The 15,564-nt window shown below is 35.5% G+C and overlaps 1 protein-coding gene across 3 annotated transcripts in view; it reads right to left on the bottom strand.

Annotated features, from left to right (window-relative positions):
- Positions 1 to 15,564, bottom strand: part of CPSF3 (cleavage and polyadenylation specific factor 3) — a 60,227-nt gene that overhangs the window by 8,900 nt on the left and 35,763 nt on the right. Inside the window, exons 11-14 of one of the 3 annotated variants that reach the window (XM_069064809.1) lie at positions 15,391 to 15,543; positions 9,020 to 9,128; positions 7,724 to 7,822; positions 1,794 to 1,888 (exon numbers count right to left, since the gene is read on the bottom strand). In XM_069064809.1, the coding sequence (XP_068920910.1) occupies positions 1,794 to 1,888; positions 7,724 to 7,822; positions 9,020 to 9,128; positions 15,391 to 15,543 (456 nt within the window). Of the gene's footprint in view, positions 1 to 1,793; positions 1,889 to 3,453; positions 3,678 to 7,723; positions 7,823 to 9,019; positions 9,129 to 15,390; positions 15,544 to 15,564 lie in introns of those variants that run through there. The other 2 variants (XM_069064811.1, XM_069064810.1) reach the window with 2 other exon arrangements.

Raw genomic sequence — 15,564 nt, 5'->3', positions numbered from 1 at the left:
GCAGACTGCAACTTTCTCTGCAAGTGATATATAGATCAGTTGTCCAGGACACTGAAAGTGAAGTGACTTCTCAGGGTCACAAAGACAGCATGGGTCCAGGTTGTCCTGACTCTGAGGCTAGCCTTCTATCTAAAATCCCATACTCACTCTCATTTAATACTTTTACTATTAATTTTTGTTCTCATAGGGATGCTGAAAAACCTAAAAAACTCTTCTTTGAAATTCAGTGCTACATGAAATTTCTGATGCTTGCTATTTCAAATCTAGGTCAACATGATGTGTTTTGATGTCACTCAATCTACTCTCTAATTATCTAAAGGATACTGACCCCAAATGATTTGAGGCACTCTGATGTTCCAATTACTGGTTTCCTTTATAATCCTAAGTATCTCATGCATTTAAAAACGTTATTCTGGGAGGAAGTCCATAGGTTTCACCAGACTTCCATAAGAGAAAAAAAAGGTTATGAATTCCTGCTATAGCAGATTTGTGATTTCAGCAAAAGAACAAATATGAGAGAATACATATACAATAACAAAAAAAAAAAAAGCAAAATAACAAAAAGCAGTTATCTATTTCAAAGTAGAGTAACAGAAATAGAGAAAAATACATTTATAAAAACTTCTAAAATAGCCAAGTTCTTCCTCCCTTTTTGGACATTAATCCTCTCTATTTGAATCACCATTATCTCCACTTTGCTGTCTCTTCTTATTTGTTTATCTTAAATGCATCAAAAAGCTTCAGTAAAAACGATTCTTTTATCTCATTAACTATCCCCCTTCAAACACAGCTATTTTATGTTTATGTATATATACACGCATACACACATACATATATAGACACATAGATATACCTATATTTATCTATGTATGTATATCATACTTTATGGTGCTTTATGTTCAAGTATTCAAAAGCACCATGTTATGGATAGTACTTCTTTCACCTCTTCCAAACGCCATTCTGACTTTATGGTCTGGTCTATCTATAAATGAATTTTTGTTCCCTTCTACAAAGAAACCTATATATTTAGACAACAGAATGTTCACAACCATTTTGGTAATCAATTTTGTTAAAAGAACTACTCATAGGGCCACATTTTTCATAATGTTCCTTTTACTTATCTAACCAAGGAAGAGGAATTTTGCCGACTTCCACTCTCATCAGAACTGACATGTATACGCATGAGAAAATGTGAATGAAATCACGAGATGATCATTCTAGAATCCTTAGTTCTGGGGTTTACTTTCAACACAAAATTCTAAATGAATAAAAAGTAAAAGCATCTTGAAAACTGGAAGCAAATGATCTAACTTCATAAATGTTACCTTCCCTTCTATTTGAGTTCCTACTATCCTGTTGCAGTAAGTTGAAATTCCATTACTAGGAATGTATATCAAATCAAAAGATTACTATCTTTTTTGGAGTTCTGGCACTGTTTCATTCTACAACACCACACCATGAGAACTGTATGAAATCCTTTCTAGAACTGGAGAATTTCAATATAGACTGAGATAACTGGAGACACAATGAAGTGGCATGAAAGCAGAACCGAAATTGTGAGTATAAATGTGCGAATGACTATATGAGTGTAATTGTGTGAACAAAACAAATTGCACGTAACAGTCATTCCTATTATAGTTATTATTACAAACACTCAGATTTAAAGTACTCAGGGATCAAAAGCTGACATTGTTTAGCATGTTTAATTTTTCCTAATTTCTGGAATTGCATCATTTCTGGAACTATATAATTTTCTTCCTAATTTTAAGGTGAATCTTTTTAACTGTGCTTACCTCTAATACTACCATGCCTGGTTCCTGTATTACAGTAATATTTTTGAACACTTTCAAAGCTGGTTTTTGCTGAATGTCAATTTCTTCTACATCACCTGAAAAAAAAGGAACTTGGTTATAATGTACATATAAATTTTGTTAACCATTTTCCTGATGTTTAGCTTATATGCCTATCCTTTAGAATTTGTTATCTTGATTTTATGTCACCTCCCCTGTATCACTTCCCTCTCCACCTCTCAGAGCCATTCCATGTAACAAAGAATATTTAAAAAAATAAAAGAAACAGAAGAGGCAAAAAATCAGCAAATGGGTTAGTATATAAAAAAATCTGAAAACATACGCAATGTTTGACATCTACAGACTTCTCAGCTCTGTAAAAGAGTGGGGAGGGAGGGAGAAAGCATCTTCTCATATTGTTTCTTTGGGACCATGCATGTTCATTGTATACATATTTATCATTTCTACAACATAGTAATACTATAACATTCACGTACCAGATTGGTTGGCCATTCCTCAACTGATGGGCAACATACTTTGTTTCCAGTTCTTTGGTATCACAAAAAATTCTACTCTAAGTATTTTGGTGTACACAGGGCCCATCTTTTTTGTTATCCAACTTCTTGGGTCATATGCCTCATAGTGGAATCTCTGGATCAGAGTATATGGGCATTTTACTCATTATATTTACACAAATTCAAATAATTTCTGAAATGACTATGCTATCATAGTTCCACCAACAATGAACCAGGTGTGCTCGAACTTTGATTATTTCCACTGTTTTGTCATCTTTGCCAATTTGCTCGGTGAGAAGTGAAACTTCAGAGATGTTTTGGTTTGCTTTTCTCTTATCATTAGTGATTTGACATAGTCTTCCATATATTAATAGCTTAATTCTCTTGAGAAAATTTTCATATAATTATATGACATTTTATATTCTGCAAATGTTTCTAGTCCTTGTTTGGTTAAGAACACATCTTCTACCCATATGGACATACCAAAATTATCTATAAGGATAATGTATTATTTCAAAATGAGTTCCTTTAGGCATGGCCCCTTCCTATCTTTCCAGTTTTCTTCCACCTTATTTCCTCCCACGTAGCCTTCAATCCATTGACACTGGCCTACTTGCTGTTTCTGGAAAAAAAGTCCTCTCACAACTGGTCATTTTCAACGGCTATCCCCTATACTTTCTTTCCTTTCTCTTCTCTGTCTCTTGGCTTCCCTGAAGTCTCAGCTAAAATCTTAAGCCTCTCCTAGTCTTCCATAATCTTAATACTTTATTTCTGAGATTATTTTCAATTTTTTTGTAGCTTATTTGAAAATACTTACAAATTGTCTCCCCCATTAGACTATGGGCTCCTTGACAGAAGGGACTATTTTTCTGCCTTTCTTTGTATCTCCTGTTCTCAGCATAATACCTGGCACACAGTAGGCACTTAATGCTTGCCAAATTGCTGTAAATGATCTCCTAAATCAGAGTTCAAGACAGATATATTACACTAAGTTTTATATCACAGGGGGTGATTTTCCACTAATCATACAGGATAGCTTTCCTTTTGACCCATATACCCAATTATTTTGAATTTCTATTGATTAATCAGCAGGCACTTAATAAGCATACATATACTACATATGCATAATATACACAATAAGCATACACATACTAGGCTCTGTGTTAATTTCTGAATAAACTAAGAAAAACCCATAGCTTACACTGAATAGAGAAGATAAAATAGATGAAATTAGCACACACAAGATAAATAGAACAGATGGAAGGTGATCTTAGTGAAGATGGTCTAGCAGTTGAGGGGATCAGGAAAGGCCTCTTGAAGGAGATGGTGCTTGAAACCAAATTATAAAAGCCAAAGGACTTTATATTTGATCCTGGAAATAACAAAAAATCACTTGCATTATACTGAATAAAAGGTTGATGTGGTCGGACTTGTGCTTTAGAGAAATTATCATAGCTAATGAGAACAGGTGATGACAGGGCACGATTTGAGGCCTAGACTATGAAAAAGGGTGATGGCTGTGTGAGTGGAAAGTAGACATGTGAGAAATGTGGATAAAGAAACTCTACAATTTGGCAGACTGAATGACACGTGAGAGAGAGGAGTCAAAGATGATACCAAGGTTTTGAATCTATGTGATGTGAAGTAATGGCAATAGGGGAGTTCAGAAAACAGAAAGGAAAAGGGAAGAGGGAGTTATATGAATGCTGTTTTGGATATGCTGAGTTTAAGATGCTCATGGGACATCTGGTTGAAAAAGTCCAATAGAAAGCTGGTTATGGATAAATAGTTCTGGGAATTATTTTCATGGGGATGACAACTTAACCCACAGGAACTGATGAGATTACCAAATAAGAGAATATAAAGAGAAAAGAAAAGACCCAGAGAGGTCAGAAAAGAACTGAGAGAAGAGTTATGAAAATACAGTGTCGACTGATGCAAAAGTCAAAGATGACAGTTGAGAAGAGGCCATTAGATTTGACACTGGTAACTCTGGTAATAAGCAGGTTCAGTTGTAGAATGAGGTTAAAAGCTCAACCACAAAGAGTTGAAAAGAAAGTGAGAAGAAGAAATGGAAGCACCATTCTAGGTGGTTTTTTCAAGATTAGCAGTAAAGGAGAAAAGCAAAGACCCCTTCAAACAAAGAAAAAAAGAGGGAGAAAGTAAGTCAGCAAAAGTAACCAACACATAAACACAATCTGACAGTCAGTGTAGTGTACAAAGAAGGGAAGAATGTTGTTGACTTTCGTATTTTGCAGCAAAGCTTTGTCATTAAAAATACACAGCATTCAGTGTTATGGGGTTTTTGGGTCCAACGACATTGTTGCATACATCATGTATGGCACTTTACTGATTCTGCTTATTTCATTCTCAATCAATTCTCATGCTAAATTCTTCATATGCATCATTTCTTACAGTTTAAAAATATTTTAATAATTCATTTATCACAATCTGTTTAGATAATCCCCAACTGATGCTTACAATTTTTTGATTACCACAGGAAGGGTTGGTTGCTAGGATCTTTCTATCTTTTGCTTTTTTGGGGTATAATGACTAGCAGAGTGATATCTGGGTCAGTGTTTGACAATGTTAGATAACTTTTAAAAAATAGCATGTTTCCAAATTTCTTTCTAGAATGTTTAGATGAATCCACAGCCCTACCAATAACCTATTAGTTTGCCTGCCTGTATTATTTTTGTCAGTTTGGTAAGGGTGAGGCAAAAACCTCCAAGTTGTTCTGATTATTTCTTTTATCAACACCTATTGTATAACCTATCATAAGATGAGCAATTTGTCGTTTTTCTAAAAATTGTTCAAATTCTTTCACCACATTCATTGGGGAATAGCTCTTGGTCTTATATATTCGTATTGGTTCCCTAAAATACCTTGGACATTAGAGATAATTGATCTAAATATTTTCCCCCAATTTAGTTTCTTGTTATCCTAGTTATATAGATTTTGTTCATGCAACAGCCTTACAATTTCATGTAATTCAAACTATCCATACTATCTTTTTGACCTTCTTATCTTTTGTTTCATTAAAAACTCTCCAGCTCTACCTGTGAATCTTGTTCTGTAATTATTTTTTATGCTGTGACTTTTCTTATTTAGATGCTTACCACTTAAATAGTGGCATATAGTGTAAGGTGTTAGTTTAAACCTTAATTTACAAAACTGCTTTCAAATGTGTGTCATATAAGACTAGTTTTAAGTAATATGAATGAGGATTCCCTGAGAAAAGTTTAATGCTATTGCAATTATAAAGTTTAGTATATCATAAACTGTAATTTCCATGATGTGAACATTTCCTCTATCGATACAGACCTTTAATATAGCCCCTTTAAGACTTACTAGACAGTATTCATGAACAGCTGTAGCTGGAAAAAAATGCATCACTTGTAGGTCAATTTTCTACCAAGGAGCCTCTCCAAATGTTGCTAAACTGGTCCTTAAGATGACAGAAACAGTTTATTGCTAAGCCCATATTAAAAGCTTTCCCAGCTTTGTACTATCTGCCATGAACTTTGAGAACCTAAGGATCACCTCCATGTCATTAACAGGAATTGAGTAGGGCTTCAGTTAAAGGCAGAATTTTAAAATTATCTCTCCTGGAGCTATTTTCCAGGTCAGTGGTTTTTCCCATGAGATATTTCACATTGCCTTCTATTCTTTCATTTGTTTAGATCTGTTTAACATCATCTTGATTTCTCATAAAGTCATTAGCTTCCCTTTGCTCCACTCTAAATCTGAAGGAATGACTCTCCTCAGTGAGCTTTTGAGATTCTTTTTCCATCTGGCGAATTCAGCTTTTTAAGATATTCCTCTCCGCATTGCCTTTTTAAGCCTCTTTTGACATTTGAGTTAGTCTGTTTTTTAAGTTATGATTTTCCTCAGTCAGGCTGTTGACTCTCATTTCATAATTTTCTTACATTGCTCTCATGTCTCTTCCCAATTTTTCCTCCATTTCTCTTATCTGATTCAAGGTCCTCTATGGCCTGTAACCAGCTCATATTTTCTTTTTAAGCTTTTGGTGCAGGAGTTCTGACTTCACTGTCTTCTTCCTGTTCCATGCTTTGCTCCTTTTTGTCCCCAAAATAGGTTAAAGCAAGAGCAATTACCCCTCAGACTGGTCACTTGGTCCCCCTACACTCTGCAGACCAGGAGCTGAAGCTGCCACGTGGTGCTGGCTGGCTGTGCTGGTGTCTCAGCAACTTTTGCCACCAGTACTCCCTCTTACTGGGTCCCAAAGTCCAGACTGCACTGACCTCTCACTTTGTCCATCGTATCTGTGTGTTGATAATTCTGGAAATGGCCACAGCTGGTGCTGATCTGGAGTCCCTCCTGCTGGCAGCTGGTCAGATGCACCCTGGGGCTAAAACCTGGGCTGGTGAGTGACTGGGCTCGGCTCCCAGAGAGCTGAGCTGGCTGATTCCTGCCAGCCTGTCCTAAGTGGGAGGTTAGCTTCTCTGTTATTTTGTGGGTTCTGCAGCTCCAAAGTTTGTCCAGAGTCCCCTTTTTATATTGATTGGGGAAAGTGGAAGCCGGGGCTAGGAGGTCGTGCTTCTACTCCACCATCTTGACTCCACCCCAGTACTATTACCTTTTGCATGTATGTATGTATAGTTATCCAAACTGACTTATGATATTTTATTTGGAAAAAAATCATTTCGCACAGAACAAAAAGCAAAATATATTAACTTTCAGTTATAGCCAATTAAGTTTGCATTTTAAAAACTAACCAAAGGGGAAACTAGAGAAGTTCATCAAATTTAAATGATATAACATGCTAGTTATCTCCTAACAGAGATGATGGACTCACAAAGCAGAATGAGACCTACTTTTTAGACATAACTAATGAAGAAATTTGTTTTGCTTTACAATATATATTTGCAATAAGGGTTTTATTTTCTTTTACAGTGAGGGTGGAGAGAGGTGAATGGGTGAAACAACAGAGTTTTGTTAACTGAAAAAAATTAATTAAAAAAAATTTAATATAGTCAAAAACCAGGGGGTAACATGGTATTTTTTTGGTTACCTATTTATTTTCAAAGTATTCACCTAAAAGAAAATAATTTAGTTACTTGACCAGGTCAGTTCAAACAAACCAAGTTATGAACTTTTCCTACAACCCCAAACCACCAAAAAAATTTTACTCAGTATTCATTTTTTTATATACTTATTTGTGTATATGTTGCTTCTCTCAGTAGAGTGTAATCTCCTTGAAGATGAGAATTGGTCTGTTGTTTGGACATGCTCAATACCTAGCAAAGCACATGGCATCTAGAAAGGCACTCACTCAGTAAATGCTTGCCCTATTGAAGTGACAATGAAATCCACACCATTGAAGACTAAAACATGCTTTCCTATAATTCCAGTTATTTCACATCTATGGTAATTAGAACAAATTTCCATATTCACCTGTCAGTTTCTGTAGCTGATAAAACAGCAAACTAAAAGGACCAGTGTAGGGAATGGCTTGAATCTGTTTTACAGTGCTCATTGCTAAATCTGTATAATCTGAAACAGAAAAAGAGCATGTTAAAGAAACTCAACATGACTCCCACAGAATAAAGTTTACAATTAGATAGATCAGAGAGACACTAACACGAAAAAGTATGTATGAATGTCTTTAGTAACAGACCAGTTCTAGTTTATGTACACCCTACACAAACACATTCTCTTATCTATGATGCCCAGCTAACGGGCACAGGAATATAATTAAACAAATTTCCTTTGTCTCTTCCACATTGGACGGGCAATCAGCCTGACTGGCAGCCTTGTTTGACCTGTATACATCTTTGTAGTCTGACTTTACATTTAATTTCAAATGTACTCTATGTTCCATCTTGGTTTTTAATACAAACTGTCCCCTGAACTTGGAATGAACTTCTAGCACCTGGCACAGGTATCTGGTAATAAATGTTTGTTGAATAAATGCCTGAGGTCATAAAACTGTTAAGTAGAAAAAAAATTTCTGTTGTATCTTTTGAAACCATCGCAACCCCAACTCCCCTCACACCCTCTCAATGTTCTTTCTACCATACCATATAGCATATGTCCATAGGTCTCCCTCTCACCAGTTACTCCAGCCTTATCTTTCATTTTCTAATTGTTCAAATCTGTTTAGAACCTGAGGACACAAGCTTATATGTAACTAAAGATAAAGAAAATAAAACTACTTTTCTCGGAAATTCAAATTACTTTGGAGAACCCACCAGAGTTCCACTGTCAGAGAAAAGAACGGGAAGCAAAAGTCAGCAGTTAGTCATTCTTCAAAACATATTTACAATTATATCAGGGAACTGTAAAGATACAATTTAGAAATTGGCCTTATTATTGGCAGGGCTATAGTCAAATCACTTAACCCCTTTGGGCAGCAGGTTTCTTCATTTATTAAAAAAAAAAATGACTAGAACTACAAAGTTTTCCTTTTCAGCTCCAAATCCTCTGATACTACAACTTCATACTGATTTTATATCTTTCAATTTACAATTTAAATTTAAGGTTAAGGTCAAATTACATTTAAAATAGAATTGTTACATTTTAATATATAACAATACAGAAATTGTATATATTACATATATATAATTAATTAGTATATATATATAATCATATATACTAATTTATATACTAATAAAGTATATAATTAATATATAATAATTATATAGGTTAGATTACATATAAAATAAAACAGACCATTTAATAAGTACTTACTGGATAGGTCACAGGGAGAGAGAATATGATAATTAAAGTTTCTTTTAACCAGGATTCCTGAGACACGCTGTCCTTGTTCAGGTTTCTTGTCTGCTAAGAAGCCCATAACCTATTTTTAGATGAGAAAATAGTAATTAGAAAGGAAACCTGAAAAGGACAAACAATCCTCAAATATTCAAACTGAAAATCTTGATCTCAAGGTATTTTTACCATCAAAATAAACAATCTCAAGAATACAAAAATACATTATAATGTTATGAGAGCACAATGCTTACTAAGACACTAAAAAGTACCAGAAAGAAGACATCCAGAATGCTTAGGAAAGGTATAGACTTAATAGTTGTATAGCTGGATCAAAGTGTACATGATTTAAGTGTACACATAGTTTAGTGACTTTTTTTGGCCACATCTCCAAATTTTTTTTTTTAGGATGACTGGACCAATTCATAGATCTCACCAACATCACATCAAGGTGCCTATTTTTCTAGAGCCTCTCCAAATACTGCCATTTTTGCCAATCTAATGAGTGTGAAGTTCAACTTCGTAATTTATTTAATTTGCATTTCTCTAATTATTAGTAATTTGGAATATTTTTCACATGCTGCTGATAGTTCAAATTTCTATCTTTGAGAACTACCTGTTCATACCCTTTTACCATCACTTGGGGGATGTTTTCTGAGGTATACATTTTCAAGTATAACCAATACAACAAGAATTTGTTTTCTCTGATAAATTGATAATTTGTTATAAAATAGTGTTTTTATTAGGTGAAGGGGGAAGCTAAAGAAAGAGGTAATGATAGTATGGGGGAGGAAAAGTGACAATGAAAATCAAAAAAATATACAGGAGAAATCAAAAGGATGTTAAGAAGGGGACTCAGGAAAGCAGAGTAACTTAATATTTATTTTCAATTTAAAACGTATTTAAAAACAAGTTATATGAAATAGATTCATGGTTTCAGCTATAATCCTTTTTATAGCCTTTCTATATTGCAATGTTCATCTATACTGATGATTTTCTAGTTAACAACAATTTTTTTAAGATAAAGTGATTTAGAATCACAATACCATAGTTAATAGCTGAAAGGGTCCTTAGAAGCTACTGAGTCCAACTTCATAATTTTAAAGTTAAAAAACTAAGGTACAGAGAATTTAAGTGATTTTGCCCGGTGTTATATAGTTAGTGTTCTTGGAAATAAGCAATTTTTGCCACAAGGGTTTCAAATTAAAAAACAGGGAAGAGAAATTTTACTACCCACATATAAGTTAGATACAATAGAAAGGGGCTACAGTGTAGAAGTCAAAATAAAACCACTGATTCCAGTGTTACCACATATAATTCACAAAGTATGGCTAATAAGCAAGGTGAATTGGATATACTAACACAAGGTGGCAAAGTGGGTATACTGAAAAGAGGATTGTCTTTTAAGTAGGAGATAGGACTACAGATACTAAGGCCCTTCGAACTCTGAAATTCTGTGATGTGTTACTGCCAAAATTTGCATTCAGTTCTTCTGATTCCAAGGCTTGTGCCATTTTCACCATGCTGCTTATTATATAGCTATAATGAATATAAACATGCCTATTATACCTTAGTGAAGTCCTTACTGGTTAAATGAATCCATTAGACTAACTTAAAAGCGTAGCCAAAAACAGGACAAAACCTCTCAGTGGGAAGAGCATTGGACCTGGAGTTATGGGACCTGGAGTTATGGGACCTGAGGCTTGTAAACAAAGGGAACCCAAGATCTTTTCTGCCTTTTACAACTAGAATTTCCTAAAAGAGTGAAAGTTTGCTTTTCTTTTTATTTAATTCTTAAAAAAAAGATTAGAAATTAAATGTTTAGCATAAATTTGCTGAGTTTTGTATTTAGAATAAATACACAGGCTCAATTAATCAATTCATTAGACGAGTCAAAACAACAGGATTTAAAAAGCAGTTGATCTTTTAGTAGTTGGCTTGTAATCACAGAAATAGCATTGTACACAGGACACACACACACTTTTCATAGTATAATATACATAGTATAATGCATTGTTCACAATTTGCAGTATTTGAAGGCTATAAAAACAGGACATTACCAAATTAGATGTTTGAAGCATTTTACAAGTTTTCCTAAAATACTCATTTTAAATTACAGAAAAGAACACTTATAAAATCAGATCAGATTTAACGGATATTTTTCAAGCAAAAAAAGTCTGCTATTAATTCAATTTGCCACTTCCCCCCACTCCCAAAGACTATGAAATAAAGTTACAAAGAGTAAGGCCTATTTAAAAAAAAAACTGACTGAATTTATTCTTTAAAAGACCATCTTCTATTAAAGTTTTCAAAGAAGTATACTGAAGCTTCAAATAAACCATTGGATCTGTACTAACAGCTTGCCTTCTTTAGTACAAGCCTTCATTGGTGTCAATCATGCTGCTTCTGCAAAAGCCCACTAATGACAGAGTTTTCAGGGTTGAAAGATGGGTTTATGATTGTAATGGAAATGCAAATTTAAAGATCTTCCCTGCCCCTAGGCCCTTTGATAGGCTTCAGAGACTCTGAGAAAATTCCTTGATTTGAAAATATACTCTGCCCCCTAATAGGCTGAATGTGGTCATATGGAGTCTGTGGCAGGAGGCTTGGTTTTCAGGAATGCCCACACCTTGATGCTGTGTGATTGGGCAGTGGGTCAAAAGGGTGGTTACATTCTCTGACCCAGAAGGCTATATAATCCCTGATGTGAGGCTTTGCTTTGGGGCTCACTTTGAGAAGTGTTGTGTGATTTGACCAGATGAGACTCTGGGCAGGCATTGAGAGCCCCCCGGCTTTGAAAACCCAGATGTTGATGCTTCCCTCTCTGGTAACTGTGATTTGGTATGAATGTAATGGTTGGACAGTTTCAAAGCCTGTCTGCTTGATCTGTTTCTCTGTCTGTATACTCTGAAGTTTGGGGTGCTGACCTTTTTCCCCTGAACTAGGTAAACAATGTATGTTTGATTGAGTAAAGTAAGCTTGTTAACCCATTTTGAGTTGCTTTCCTTTAGAAAAGCAGATCTAAGAACCTGTGTTGGCAGCCACCCTGAGGATGCTGGGATGCTTACTGCTACAATGATTAATGATGTGAGACTGAATCTATATTATAGATACTGAGCTTCATTTCACTGTCAAAATCTGAACAAGCTGCTACACAGAAGAAAGATGACCAGTTTCTAGCTTTGATCATACTGGTACATGATTTAAAGTTATTTCAAATGTACCTGTTGTAATGGTAATGGTAATTTGAAGATCTTCCCTGCCTTTTAATAAGCCTAAAGGAATTTGAAAACCTTCCCTCCTTTGAAAATAAACTCTGCCCCCTAATAGGCTGAATTTAATCACATGGAGCCTGTGGTGGGAGGAGTTTGCTGAAGGGTGGAACAGAGACTGCAGGAAGCTGGGAGTCAGAGCAAGCTAGACTGGAGGGGGGAGAGCATGCACTAGAGGGAGAAAGTTGGACTTGTGAGTAAATATTGGTGTTTGTCACCTGCTATGACAGCTAGGCTTGTGGGACAGCTAAAGGATGCTGCAGCTCTCTGTGTTGTTGTGGCTTGTTAACTTCTTTGATACAATGATGGAATCAACTTACTGGTTTTGGAATTTGGTTTTCTGGTGTCTGAATGTTTTTTCTTCTGTCCTCTATATGGAGAGTCTGTTATATTTTGTGATTGACCACCATGCAGATTTATTTATAGTGGTCGTAGGCACTGTGAATATTGCATTGGTGCTACACGTGTTTACACATGAGATCTTGATGACGTTACTTAGGAAGAAAACCATCATACAAGCATAGATTTTATTTTGACTCTACCACCAGAAGCTTGGAGCTGGCATGACAAAGAAAGCAAAAGGTTTCTTATCAACAGTTATTAAGCCTATTAATGCCAGTCTGAATAATGTTAGGAAAGATACTACATGTTTATATATTAACTGACAAAGATAATTCTTTCCTATGCAGATGTCTGGGTACTGTTAACTAATAATGCACATGAACTCAAAAATTTGCCTCCATCCTCAGGGAACACATCTGAAAACTGAACAGCCGCCTGTGGCATACATAATACATCTGGAGGTCTCATCCCACCCTGCCAACACCATCAGCAAGAGCCTCACTGTCATTGTGTCATGCTGGGCTGGGCAGAGACAGGATGTAAGCAGATACACAAGCCAAGCTGACACAAGCTGGTGAATGTCTATCCAAGCCTAAGCCCAAGGGGGAGGGATGGTTCTCTAAGAGGACGAGGAGAAGCAGAGAGAACAAAAGTTAGGTTGTTTTAAAAGATATCACTAGAAATTTAATTAAAAAGATCTGTTAAGAGCATTTCTGTTTGGGGAAGTAAATATTTTCATAAATACAAATAAAGGTAATTATAAAAAACAAACTAAAGAAATCACAAAACTGCCTTGAATGCTTTGAAATGTTCCAGGAACTCTGAGGTTGAATATATTCTTAATCTAGATATCTAGGTTTCTTTGTTTTGTTTTTTTGCTTTCTGGAGGGCAATTGGGGTTAAGTGACTTGCCCAAAGTCACACGGTTAGTAAGTATGGCAAGTGTCTGAGGCCATGAACTCAGGTCCTCTTGACTCCAGGGCTGGTGTTCTATTTACTGCGCCACCTAGCCACCCCAATATCTAGGTTTCTTGAACTAAACTTTAAAGGAGACTTTTAAGAAGGAGACTTTAAGAATGAAGGAGAGTGGAGGCAGAGCCAAGATGGCAGAGCAGTAGGAAGCAATTCAGCAAGCTGCCTCCCTTCAATACTTCCAAACGGATCTAGAAAATGCACCAGATTGAATTCTCATGGAGAAACTCAAGAAGCTCCAATGAATCATTTTTCCAGAACACATCATTGCAGGGAAACAGAGCTCTGCAGCTATGCAGAGCATTCCAACACATTTATGGAGCTTGTGCACTAAGGCATGAATGGGTCCCAGAGCCAGCACAAAGCAACTAAACCTGTGTAGGATTCAGGAACAGGTGGCAACTGACATTTCCGCTGCTCATTACCCAGCTCCAGGCCAGAGATCCAAGGGTGATTGTGAGAAGGGCACCTGGCCAAGGGGTGGTATTTTGGGGTAAAAGAAGTGGTTGCAAAAAAAAAAAAAAGTGGTGGTAGGCCCTAGGCTCTGAACTTAGAAAAGTACACTCTAAATGTTGGAAGCAAATACAGGAAATATTCACTCAATACTTGCACTACTTATGAATCAATCTTTTGATGTTCTAAGGCACTGGTGAAAAGAAAGGACATTTATTAAAATATTCGTTAACTGGTTCCTCCTTGCCTGATTCATTATATATGAAAAGAATGATGTCAAGCTAAAATCAATACAAACAAAGATGATTGCTATTTATAATGTCAAACAAATCCTTAACAGCCTTATTCCTCAGATAGCCTGAAAAGATTTTTATAGGAGAGATGCTGACTGAAGCTAGATTTCCTGTGGCCCTTAAGGCCAAGGCTTGTAAATATTTTACTTTTTTTTAATCTTCAAAGCATTTATCTCGTTAAAAATTATGAACTCACATGAATAATTCTTCAAAAATGTCTCCACATTCACAAAAAACATCCATAAGAAATTAATGTTGTTTTATAGCTCAAAATTCATTAGTATACCTCACCTCCCTTAAAAAGTAAAAAAGAAAGAAAGAAAAGAAATACATGATAGGCAATTATCTGAAGCTCTGCTACCATAGCACTTGGTTTTAAGTGGTACTGAGTTTACCCATACATGTGAAGCCTTTATCTTTGGATTTTCAGAAATGAAGAGGTGGTTATGGCTTGGGAAGGGTTAATGAAACTGGAAATAAAACTAACAGTTTATTTTAAAGAGTAATGCAATAAACTGAGTTAAACACTGACTAATAGCTCTAGGAATCATTTAAGAGCCATTAAGTGCCACACTTAAAATTTAAACCATGTGGAATGAGAACAAGTATTTGTATATATGAGAATGACTAATCAGCAGCAAACTTAAGATCATAAATTTAGAACTAAAAGAGCTCTAATCCAAATTCTTTTATTTTACAGATGAGGAAACTGGAGCACAAAAAGGTTATTACTTTGCCTAGGGTCACACAAGGTAGCAGTACTTTAAAATACAATTCTAATATCAGATATAATTTATGGTCCTTGAGGGCAGGGATTTTTGTCTATTCAAAGCACCTAGCTCATTTTATACACTTAAAAACTGCTTACCAATTATAATGTATTTAGTTCATCCTACAAAAGACAACAAGTAGAATGGCTCAAAATAATCTCAAATGGATTAAAAGTTTACTTCTTCTTTGAGGAAATAACCCTAATGAAGAAAACCATCAATTTTCATTAAGAATGCTAACCTCCTACCTTTGCTAGCTTTTCTCCTCGGAAATTTAATGTCACTGCTTCAGTATTCCGAGGATTGTGAACTTCTATGTGAACCTCATCATTGTCTTCATATTCTCTTATCAATGCTGCTTTCAATCTTGCCATTTCATTCTGCTCCCCATGCACTAGTATCTAGATGGAAAAAATATTACA

The sequence above is a fragment of the Petaurus breviceps genome, unplaced genomic scaffold, assembly GCF_028583685.1.
Source record: "Petaurus breviceps papuanus isolate PSGF00001 unplaced genomic scaffold, PetGlider_PUasm1.0 90644, whole genome shotgun sequence".
NCBI classification, from domain to species: domain Eukaryota; kingdom Metazoa; phylum Chordata; class Mammalia; order Diprotodontia; family Petauridae; genus Petaurus; species Petaurus breviceps.
This window is presented reverse-complemented; position numbering and strand designations above follow the sequence as displayed.